At 41.5% G+C, this 11,750-nt stretch overlaps 2 protein-coding genes across 13 annotated transcripts in view; both read right to left on the bottom strand.

Annotated features, from left to right (window-relative positions):
- Window positions 1–187: 187 nt before the first annotated feature.
- On the bottom strand, window positions 188–3,402 carry LOC122782227 (probable E3 ubiquitin-protein ligase TRIML1). 2 transcript variants are annotated; one of them, XM_044046505.1, is made up of 5 exons: window positions 1,573–3,402; window positions 1,259–1,492; window positions 1,082–1,128; window positions 850–1,004; window positions 188–768 (listed from the first exon to the last, which is right to left on the bottom strand). In XM_044046505.1, exons 1-5 carry the CDS (start codon window positions 1,729–1,731, stop codon window positions 197–199), a joined length of 1,167 nt encoding a protein of 388 aa, XP_043902440.1. In that variant the 5' UTR covers window positions 1,732–3,402; the 3' UTR covers window positions 188–196. The 2 variants fall into 2 exon arrangements, with proteins under 2 accessions (XP_043902440.1, XP_043902441.1); XM_044046506.1 differs by having other exon boundaries at window positions 862–1,004.
- Window positions 3,403–3,474: 72 nt separating this feature from the next.
- ablim1a (actin binding LIM protein 1a) overlaps window positions 3,475–11,750 on the bottom strand; it is a 39,668-nt gene continuing 31,392 nt past the window's right edge. For 7 of the 11 annotated variants that reach the window (XM_044046497.1, XM_044046493.1, XM_044046494.1 and 4 more), the window contains 10 exons: window positions 11,201–11,305; window positions 10,845–10,892; window positions 8,282–8,376; window positions 8,034–8,157; window positions 6,909–6,970; window positions 6,597–6,657; window positions 6,394–6,401; window positions 5,812–5,886; window positions 4,752–4,832; window positions 3,475–4,526 (listed from right to left, as the gene is read on the bottom strand). In XM_044046497.1, coding sequence (XP_043902432.1) covers window positions 4,413–4,526; window positions 4,752–4,832; window positions 5,812–5,886; window positions 6,394–6,401; window positions 6,597–6,657; window positions 6,909–6,970; window positions 8,034–8,157; window positions 8,282–8,376; window positions 10,845–10,892; window positions 11,201–11,305 — 773 coding nt within the window. In that variant the 3' untranslated portion in view covers window positions 3,475–4,412. Of the gene's footprint in view, window positions 4,527–4,751; window positions 4,833–5,811; window positions 5,887–6,393; window positions 6,402–6,596; window positions 6,658–6,908; window positions 6,971–8,033; window positions 8,158–8,281; window positions 8,377–9,114; window positions 9,265–10,029; window positions 10,039–10,844; window positions 10,893–11,200; window positions 11,306–11,750 lie in introns of all 11 variants that reach the window. The other 4 variants (XM_044046498.1, XM_044046502.1, XM_044046501.1 and 1 more) reach the window with 3 other exon arrangements.

The raw sequence follows: 11,750 nt of genomic DNA, 5'->3' as shown, positions 1-11,750 counted from the left end.
TCTTGACCTTTCCGAGCCAGTAATTTATGGAAACACTGCTGTCTTTTCACTGGCTCTCTCTACTGGTGACTTTAAACTCTTAAAGTCTTAGTTAAACTAATAACAACAGAAGCCAGAAGTTAGAAATTGTAGTCTACACCTAAACAATTGGTTCATTTTCAGATAATTACTCAGCGCTTTTCCATGTAGCTACTGATCAAAGATCACTGGTTGGAGATGCAGCATTACAGATAACAATAGGCCTTGCATTGGTGCCACTGTGGTCATGACCAGGACAGAGGGCCAGGTGGAGGCAATCTGTGAAGGTTCCTGCACAGAAAGAAAACAGCGGCGCCATTTTGTCTGCCTCAAGAAATGTCAGCAATCCTGCAGGGAAACTACACAGGACACCAATCCGAGAGAAACGTTTCGTGAAAGGCAGCTGATGGGGCACCCGTCCATGCCAGGCTGTATATTCCCCCTCGAAGAACTCCACACACCAAGAGTCATCCCCTCGGCCTAGCCAGCAGTCCTCAGTTGTACCCTTGCGGGGAATGGTCGGGTAGGTGACTCCCAGCTCCCAGTATGTTTTTCCAGTCACATCAATCTCCCAATAATGGCGGCCAAATTTGAACGCTTGCAAACTGATGACATTGAGGGTGGTGTCAAAGCGTCCAGGGAGGTCCTGAAGTTGTTGCCAAGTGTCAGTGTAGGTGGCGCTGTCACCTTGGTGGGAGATGACCAGCTTTGGGTGGGCAGTCTCTGGATCCAGACACACCTCACTGGAATCTAGAAACACACATTCAACATTTTTATATAGAATATATACCATTTCTGAGAAGGTCCAGTAATAATCACTACAAAACCAACATGTGAACTGACAACTCTTGATGAGTGTCTTCATTATGGGTGTCTGGGAGCAGATGAGCAGAAGCATGTTGTTGGTGAGGCTCAGGATCTGTTCGGCTTTAGCCTCGTCCAGGCTCACACTGCTTGGGTCTGTCCTGCTTAGTACATCCATGACTCTGGAGGAGGCAGACCATAATGAGAAACATCAGCTTTTACTCTGCTATTTTAAAGCCTTTTCTTTAATTATCCATACCTATCAACTGCCTCCATGTCTTGATGCTCAGGGTACAGAAAGAAAGACTGAGGGAAAAACAGAAAAGCAAATTCAGTGTATTTTGAAAACAAGGGATCACCTATGCTGTCTTTAGAGACCACACATTTTTGAATCATGTATGCTCCACTTTATTTTACCACAGTCAAATGCATTCACCATTGCATCCGGCTCCTTGTCAGCCTGTTCTAGTACCACAGTGAGTCGGGCCATGTCCTGCTCTATGTCCTGGATTAGAGAACAGTTCTTCTCCATCATTCCATCCAGAGCAGACACCGTGGCCCGTTCCTCCATCTCCAGGTGGGACAGAGTCGTCCGCAGATCCTCGTCCAGTATGGCTCGGATCTCTTGATATTTCCTTATGACGCTCTCCTTTATCACTGAGGACTTTTTCTAAGTTGGGCATAAACATTTCGGAATGTGTGTAAAGTGTCAACAAAGACAAAAAGGTTTAATTAAACACTTGCACTTACGGTGATTTCTGTTTGCCGTGTTGCCAGTTTCTTCAGTCTGTATTTCACTGCATCTCTTTGCTTCTTAAGACACTCATGGTGTTTTTCTAATGTCTCCTGTAGAAAGAATTGCACACATATTGAGCACAGCATAGTTCGGCACCAGTATGGTGGACCCATTACAATTTACTATGAGACTTGTTTGTTTTAATGGTTACATTTTCTGAAACATACACACATATGCTTTTCTGCTTTGCTGCAAACCAATCAAGCTTTTTCCCACAGACCTTTCGGTTGGCATCACATGACTAAATGCAGGCATCTGTCCTCCATATTCCTAATTCATGTTTGTCAGAACTGGAAAATTAGGTGATGCTTTTACAGCCTGTGAGTTATAATGTAATTAAAATGATGTGTTACCAAAAACTTTGTGGTTGAATGAGGCTATTGACAATGTTTGTAAGTATGCAGTGATATGGGATACTTGAAACTTTGACATTGCAGTCAAAAGACTAGAAGATGGCATTGTTTTAAATATCATACTGGTTACAATTTCACTTGTTCATACTTTAGACCAAGGTGGACCATTTTCCAAAGCATACTGGGATTTTAGTTAAAGTCCCTCTCTGCTTCAGAGCTTCTCTGTGATTCCCAGTTAATCAGAGGATGAGTTTCTGACATCACTTCAGGCTTTGTAATTGAAAAAATGTGTGCATGTGCATTGTCACAATCAATTTCAGTAACGTGAGAAATATCCTGTTTAGTTGTTCGTTCTTGAAACATCATATTTGCAGGAAGATGGGGTAGATGCAATTGTTTGTTCTGTTTTTATTGAATTTGCTTGAGGAAAGAAAATGTATCAAACATAAAATACTCCAGGTATCTCCAAGTGTGTAACATGGTCTGGATCCATGTTAATCTATGTGTGTTTTCCGTGCCATCCAGGAAGTCATTGCTTGAATCATTTCTAATTTCTAACATACTTGCTTTGTGTAATCGTGACCTGCGCCATCAAACTCATATGAAGTCTTTTGTTGGGCAAATATTGCAGTAAATAAATTAATACTTCATAAAAAAGATGTCACTTGAGTCTCAAATCTGCATGTTTTTAAAATAAGAATTCTTCTCGGACCTTTGTAAGCCTCTCCTCATCATTTACTGAGGCGAATAGCTCAAGGCTACCAACAGTGTGACACACAGTTATCTCCAAACAAAAGGTCAGCAGTTGTGTTGCAAAGTGAGTAATATTGGCACTGGCAGGTTTTTTGCACGGAAGTAGGTGCAGAATAAGCAGAGGGAGATTCTATGAACTGTTTCCATGGAACATGTCGCTGGAAATGCAGGATAGACAGTGGGTAAACATAGTCAATATAAACTCCATTTGTTAGAGACTAATGTTCACATGACTGAACATGTGAGCCATGTCTCTGACCTTGCCTTACCATGTGCATATGAATACATCGTTCTTAAATAGGGTGTTCAGTCATGGTATCCAACTGTGTTAGAACAACAGAATAACTGTCCTTTAATTTAAATTGCAAAATTACTTTTTGATTAACACAAATAGCTGCTCAGAGTGATGAAAATGAGTTGATTTGAAGTGTCATGCTATGGAAAATGGTCAGTCTTACGATGTGCATAAGCAACACATGGGCTATGGTGCCTCACTGCACATTCTGCAATCAGTGTATGCACACTTGTACATACTGTAAATATTTGCATCCACTTTGTAATCAGTGCTTGCATCAAAGGTCAAAAAATGCCACCGTCTCATTGGTCCCAGAAAAAGTCAACAAGTCCTCAGACTACCTCTCACCCCGCGTTACATCACTGAACCAGCCCACTTACTGGTGAAATGTGAAGAAGAAAACAGAGAGCAGAAAAGAGGCAATGGGTACTTTGGTATATCCGAGTATCATGTGATTAGTGGTGATTTAAAGCTTTATTGACTTAGATTTCAATACAACAAATGGCAGTGTGGGTTTTCATTTATAAAACAGTACTTTCAAATACAGTTGCTTCTTACATTTTGTGATTTATCTATTTGTTGGTTGGTGTGTGTCGGATATGGCAATAAAATATATTACGATTTGTACTTCCAATACATGTAAAGGGAAAGTGTCTGGTCATGTTAATGAGAGCCTGAGAAGAGAGACATTTTCTTTTGTCAGGGTCAGATGAGTGTTCGGTGTGCACAGTAGCCTGGGGAAGGAGACAAATGATGTGTAGGTGCTTAGATCATTGGTTTCCACCAAGATGTGGAAAAAAACCAGTGGCGGATCAGCTGACTGCTTTCCCGAGGATTTTTCTTTTATTCAAAGACTCACTGAGCCGATTCTTGCAAACTTTGGACTAAAACTGTTTCAGCCCAAGCAAAGGAAAGTGGACACATGTTCAAGCTACAAGCATGGACATTTCTGTAATGGTGCCATGAAGTTCTACTGTACTTACAAAGTTCCACAGGAATCAACAGCAACAAAGAGCAGGATTAAACAAGCAAGAAAGGAAGAAAAGCAGTTCCACTCAAAGCAAAGCAAGGAAAAGAAAAGTGTGCGGTCAAACCAAATAACATGACTCTATTTTGTCATTCATTCTTATTCTTTGTCATTTTTGAACATGGAAGAGATTCCCGTTCCAAATTTCCTGTGCATGGACAACTGGACAAATCAATCAGCTCGCAGTCTCAGGAAGCATCAGAAAAAAAAAGAAAAAAAGAGAGTCCATTTCATGGCTTCTATGATTATGACAGGAAAAAAAGAAAAACCATAAGAAAACAAAATAAAACCAAAAACCTACATCTAAATTACAGTTGTTGTGTGCTATCTGAATGAATGTACAGTATATGCATGCTGTTCTGAGTGCTAGAAGAGCTTGGCCTTCTTTTTCATGTCGTTGCGTTTCCACAGGGGAAGCCTGTCAAACTCCTGGATCTCCATTCCAAAGATGTCAAAGAACGTTTCAGGTGCTAAGTGGCGCTAGAATTGGGAACAAAGGTGGAGAAAACAAAGGAGGGGAGGGTGAGGGTGTGGGGTAATTGTGGTTAGCACAAAAGCCATAAAAAAGGGTCACTGCAAAAATGACTAAAGCAATGGATACTGCACATTCCTCACTACATTTGTGTTTGTGCAACATGCCATTGAATTTACACAAAGTGGAGAAATTCAGTATCAATTGCACACGGACAGGTGGAAAACTGATACCTCCAGTCTGGTTCTGTCCACATCCCTGGGCAGTTTAGCTCTCCCTCTACTGGTTATCATGAGCATTTCATAGGGATACACCTTCAGAAGGAGACACTCGTCAGTGAACAGGTCTAACTTACAGGCTACAATCCAGCTTGAAACGTGTACATCGACAACAACTTTTATTCAATCTCAAAAATGGGGACACTCTGGGCAATTCTGACCGTGACAACGGGAACACAGGGTGGGAGAAGAGATATGTGAGAGTGAGAGCTGTATCGTTAGGTCATCAGGGAATTGCAGGGTGCTACGGTGTACACTTGTGTTGAAACGTGCAGTAGATTAGCTAAGGGCAAATACATGAGACATGTAGCAGTCTGTATGTTTAGTGTAATTCAATGCAAACTAAGAAAAAAAAAATAAAAAAAAAAAGATCAGGAATGTAGGTCGGGTAAATCCAAATGGGGATGATTGTCCTGGAAAACTGATTTTTCTTTTCACCCTTTCTGAATAATTAAGCTTCTCTGCACAAGAATGAACTGGCAGACAAAAGCATCTTTAGTGGAAATGCCCACTAATGAGCCACTAGAAGTTCTTTAAAGGCCTCTGAACAACTCATATCTACACATTAATGTGTACACTACTTTATATACTACACTGTATATAGTGATATGAGTTGTTCGTATGACAGTCTGGGCTTTGGATTGTCCACTGTATGCTGCATACAGTATCCAGCCGCTATAAGTCAAAGCAGATGAGCACGAAGAAGCCAGCATGCTAAGCGCTAGAGTGACTCTGCAGGTCCTGAAGCAGCATGCTGAATCAGAAACTCAGCTTATGTGAGTTTTCCAGTATTGTATTTTTTTCTTAACTACCAACGTCCCCAAACAATGACAATAAATTGTTAGTAGTGGTCTAATTTTCTTAATCGGATTTTCAAGGGTAAAGTCCCGCTAAATTAGCTGCATTATTGTTTACAAGGTAAAAAGAAGTAAACAAAGAAGTAAACAACATATAATAGTTATGGATTTGTTTTGGGATTACAGTGTCATGAGTGCAAAAAGAAGAAGATACTTGCTTTTGGTTCCAACATATTAGGCATAGATACTCCCCTGTCCATCCTTGCAAATGCTGCACGGCCATCCTTTATGTGCTAAAGAATAGAACATACACACATGTAATATAGTGGAAGGGGGCTGCAGTGTTCATGGCATGAATATGTCCACTAAAGACAGAGGACACACTTTTTATTGCATGGAGCAAGTATAGCTTTGATAATATCCAGCTCGTCATTTACATGATTTCTGAATGTCTCTATTATTATTATTATTATTTTTTTTTCATTTCTGTATGACATTTAGCTTGGGTCATAACACTGGTTAACACCACAGAACACAACATGAGGCGATACATGTACATTGCATTTACAGAATACTGGTTCAGCTACTGGGCAGTGCATGTTTAGACACCTGGAATCACTGCACTGCATGCCCTGTAGTTGACATTATATCAAACAATAACACGAGCATGTAGCAGGAATGGGCGGTGTGCATTCAGGGCAAAGTAATTCTCTTGCAACTCACGAGCAAGCAAACATATACGATGCGGAGGGGGGGGGTGGGGGAGCATGCCATTATGAAAAAGCAGATGAGAGACATACCTGAAACTCTGCAGGACAAAATGGGACAGAAAATGAGACTCACAGTTAATGGTTTTCCTGTCAAATCCCACTGGATCTACAACAATGTCTGTCCCTGATGACACGTCATGTGTATAATTATGTATTGTGTGTTTTTAAAGTGCATGTGAGTTTATGTGCTCGTAGTGAGACATTTCTGAGCACTGACGCTGAACACCTCTCACCTCTGCCTCCGCCATACATGTCACTGTAACTGTTGTACTGTGTGAAATCTGTCGACTGGGGCTGCCAAAACACAGACAACAATACGTCAGCACATCAATACATAAGATACATAAGCATGGACAATTACAACCAGCATGGACAATATTTGTGTTACTGGTGCCACAATATACTGTAATTAACAAGCCATTTCTGATCACTTGTAATTGACGTTTCTATGCTTGCCTTATGTGCTTTACATGAACCATAGCAAGCTTGCTGAATATGAGTAAAGAAGAAGTATGAGTGAAGTGTAAGTGTGACTGCTGTCTCACCCGGTGAAGCCCGTTCCTTCCGTAGCCCGGCAAAGAGTTTGTTTTTGTTGGCGAAGTTGGCTCTGAAACATAAAGATTGTAACGCTTTATATTACAGTAAGCTAACAATATGGTAATCATTTTCAAACAGGGAAGTGATATTTTGGTAATACCATCTTATTTCTGTAGTCATAAGAAAGCAATAGCTTGGTTATAACAATGTAAAAAAAACAAAAACATAAAGGACAAAAGGGAAGACGAATTTTGGTAACTAACACTTCTAAATCATTCTGACATTTTTAATGAGAATGTATTACACACTGACTGTAGCCTACAGTAATTCTCCTAATCAAGCTATTACTTGGATATTACTTTGGAAATCATCTTCTCATTACCACACTGTTACCACTGTTATTGCCAAGTTGGATATATTTTACAATTCTTCACGGGCCACACGGTGTTGTAGTGGTTAGCACTCTCGCCTTGCAGCGAGAAGACCCGGGTTCGAGCCCCGGTCGGAACAAGGGCCTTTCTGCATGGAGTTTGCATGTTCTCCCCGTGTGTGCGTGGGTTCTCTCCGGGTTCTCCGGCTTCCTCCCACAGTCCAAAAACATGCAATGTGGGGAATAGGTAAATTGGACACTCTAAATTGACCGTAGGAGTGAGTGTGAGAGTGAATGGTTGTTTGTCTCTATCTGTGTGTGGCCCTGCGATGGACTGGCGAACTGTTCAGGGTGTACCCCGCCTATCGCCCGATGTAGCTGAGATTGGCACAGCATCCCCCGCGACCCTCTGGTGGAGGATAAAGCGGTTAGATGATGACTGACTGACTGACAATTCTTCACCTCTATGTATCTATCTATTTAAATGAAGTTGGCCAGCACAGGCCTTTCACATTAACATTTATTAATAAAATATTTTGAATCTTTATTCTTAATTTTTGCTCCACACAAGATAAATGTTTGTAGACAATCTACAAATCACAAATCAGACTGTTAAAAAAAATAAAATAAATAAATTTAAAAAACATTGAACATTAGATGGACGCAAAGTCACCTTGAGGTGGTTTTATAGCACACGCATCATGTTATTGTAAAACTGCTGACAACTCGTGGACGCGTATTAGCTGATGTAGCTGCTCTGTACCTGCGTCACAGTTGTTCTGTTTGGAGTCGTAGCGCTGAGCAGAGAGGCTACGTGCATGACGCTCCCTGATCTTCTCTTTTTCCATCTCCTCCTTCAAAATTAGCTTTCCCAAACCAGACTGAATCTACGTGCGCACACATACAGAGAGAAGCGTTGACAAATACAGAGGTCCAACGTTTACTGTAAAATAAACATACAGCAACTTGAATACAAACAATGACAATGTGTTTTTATTTTATTTTACTGACCTTACTGAGATGTTCCTCCTGGAGTTGCTTTCTTTTCAAGGCCTCTTCTTCCTCATCTTCTCTGGATCGTCTCCTCCCCTCTGAGCATAAAGGTGCTGTAGACAAGCCCGAAACGTTACAGAAAACACACACACCCATAAAGACACGCACACATTTCTCTCTTGCAGAAACCATGCTGTATGTGTCCTCATTCAGTACAACACCATGAAATGCTTTATTTTATTTTTTTTCTCAAATGTACATAATGACAGAAAGCTGCAGCGGATTCTCTTGTCCGTAAGTAAGGCAGTGAGAAATAGACACGGTCAACGTGGACGATAGAACACAAATGTGAGACAGAGTTGACGAGACAGACAAACAGGGGGGACTATTTGGGAATATTTGGCTTGACTAACATGACGGATGTTTACACTCCATCAGTCATGTCAAGGTTTTACTGGATGTCAAATACACGAAACAACACAATGTAAGACAGACAGACAAAAAAAACTCGGTTTGAAGTCAGTCTCAGTAATCTCTGTCCAAGTCATTTGTGGCACTATTGTGTACAGCTAGTGCACCTGTCATGTGCGGTAATAGAACGTGAAATGGTGCAACTGAGGTCACCTAAAGTGGGAAATAATGAGGATGCAACAGAAACCAAACTTTTCCCGCTCTGTGCAAGCAAAAAGTGTTAAAACCAAGTACTTTAATGCCTGAAGAACAGCATAAGCTCTGAGTGAAGCAGGGATGCATTTAAGCTTTTGAGGCAGCTGGAGCAGAAGAACCAGAGCTGAGGTAACGTGTCTATTGTACCGCTTGAAGGTAGCAGTGCAAGCATATCCATCGGGAGCCTACTGTACCTAATAAAGTGAGAGAGTAGGGCCAACAGTCGCCCTCGCTCCGTGAGCTGTCATCCGAAGAAGGAGCATGGGCTGCGGGGAAGGTGGCGGATCTGATGATGTCATCAGCCGACTTGCTTTGACGTGCTACGGCAGCTGTATCTACGTTGGTAATCATTGGAACTGATCTATCAGTGTCGGGGCCAGAGTCTAAATCAACAGTTAACATCACAGAGCCGTTAGATCCGCAGGTTCAGTGGTCACTTCATCTTAGTGCATCTACAAAGCAAAACACGTCTTTTTAAACTAGTTAATAACTGCCACTGGTCACTCGAGTTATGACCAACTCTAAACCAGCTGGTGTGCTCAGATCTCCTCACTCCACTGGCTTATTTTGTCAGATCCACTTTAAAGTGAGACTGCGTAACTTCTGAAAACAGACAAAACACATTCTCACTCAATTTCAGAACAGACTCTCTTGCAACCTTCAAGAGAAGTGGGGCACTCAAGGTAAAAAATAGACATCGGTGAGGGTGACACAAAAGTGGAAGTGATGTCTCTCCTTACATCTCAGCCTTCTGTTCCATAAAAGATCTAATATTTCCTTAATTTGATACCCGCTTGGCTACAATAGGCTATTGCTTCTAAAGCGAGGCTGACTATCAGACCAGTAGAATCTATGGTTTCAGTGTGTGGTTGTGGCTGTTTCCTGCTGACAAAGGCTGAGGCTGATCAAGCATAAGAGGAAGCAACATGCATATTGTGAATAATCCTGGGATGTCGTCTTGGCCGCCCTTGACTCAGATTTCACTATGTTGATGATACTGCACCCATTATTACACACATGCATGTGGAAGCCTATAGAGGTCACAGTGGATTATACTGATAATTGCCCTGTTGACGCTCAAAATTATACTTTGAGATAACCTGGTATGTCTTTTTATTATATCATATTCATAGCTGGTGCATGGTTCTACTTGTATGACATTTAATATATGTACTCTTGTTTGAAATAACACTTCTTCAGTCAGGAAGGAGAGCAGAAAGGTAAAGATGTCCAGGCAGAGTGCAGCAAAATGCAGGAGAGGTACTTTCAGCATAGGAAAGACAGGCAGCACAAAACCACGAGACAGGACAGGTACGTCATTTAAGATTTGGTCCATTTTCCTAATTGGTACGGACAGATAACTGCTGAATTGCATGAAGATTGACTTGAACATTGTTGCACATCATGTCGTCTGAATTTAAGAAAGGGCTCACTGCGACATCACTCTTGTGACTCGTTACTATGGGCAAAGTGCAGAGTAAAACATGCGTTCAATCCTGTTCAGACAGAGAAGGATTGGAGACAGACTTCAAACGCTGCTCAAACACTGACACTGGGAGGGGGTGACAACATGGTTAGATGATTAACACAGTTTTGAATGATTAAAGACAGCATTTCCATTCTCAGTGTTCGTGTTTGAAACAATCACGCACCCTCACCCACACATTACAACTGTTTGATCAGTGTTCTAATGCACTCTCAAACACAGTAAATAGTATTTTTAGGAGCTTTATACTGACTTAATGTGCATTGTGCACTTGAGTCATCAGTCTGTGTATAAAGGAGTGCTTGTTGGGAATCACATCACCTCGAGATTGAATCTTAAGTAGGAATCACAGACTGACATACTTCTTTGTTTACTATACTGTAAAATATAGTACAAATACAAATAAGTCTAAATAAGGACAAACGTTACCGTGTTGTTTGTAGATGGGTGGCTTTCTGTAGATGTTGCTCCCCTGATCTGGAAACATTAAAATAAAGAGAAAATAGACATTTACTCAGTAGATGATGTCGGCTGTTGTAGACATTAATCAGTTCTTTAATCTGAGCACCGCTGGGATTACACTTAATGGTACCCTTTATTTCCTGTAAAGGATCTGTACAGTTGTGAAAGACAAAGGGGCAAAAGCAAAAGCTGATAAAAGTATAGTAAGTAGGAAAGGACGGAAGTAGGAAAGGACGGAAGGAAGGAAGGAAGAAGAAAGAAAGAAAGAAAGGCAGAAAGGAAGAAAGGGGAAGAGCAGTGACAGGGTGCGCTCCAGCTCCTACCTGGGAGGTGGAAATGTTTAGGGGTCAGAGAGAGAGGCGGGGTGACCGGCCGGCTGTCGGCCCTGAGCGGGAGAGGGGAGCTCCGGCCACTCGGCGGGTCGGTGCCTCCAGTGAGAACAACCAAGAACAGAACATAAGCAGGAATACTAAAGGGGAACCACAGTATGATTGTTGTAACACACAGGGACCGACGGGACCAGCCGATGTCATTTGGAGCGAATGGTGAGACATTCTGGCTGGTTCTGATAATGGAGCAGGTTAATGGAGCTGAGCACTACTTGGAAGATGAAGGCGCAAAAGCGGATCAAGGCAACAGAGGTAAAAATAGGCAGATTAAATGCTTCAGAGATGTGTTTTTTAATGTAGTATAAAGTCTGTTAGAACGTTGCATAATATCAGCTCACAGTGGAATGAAAGTTAAGATGTGAATACTTCAAGGCGAGCAAACTAATTTTAGCACACGTCTTAAGGGTCTTACAGTTTACCAGAGTCTTAAGGTTTATTGTGAAAAGAAGTCATCCAACATTCAGGGAGCTATTCTATTTTATAT

The sequence above is a fragment of the Solea senegalensis genome, linkage group LG15, assembly GCF_019176455.1.
Source record: "Solea senegalensis isolate Sse05_10M linkage group LG15, IFAPA_SoseM_1, whole genome shotgun sequence".
Classification (NCBI taxonomy): Eukaryota; Metazoa; Chordata; class Actinopteri; order Pleuronectiformes; family Soleidae; genus Solea; species Solea senegalensis.
Note: the sequence above shows the minus strand (reverse complement) of the source record. Positions and strands in the feature narration are given on the sequence as shown.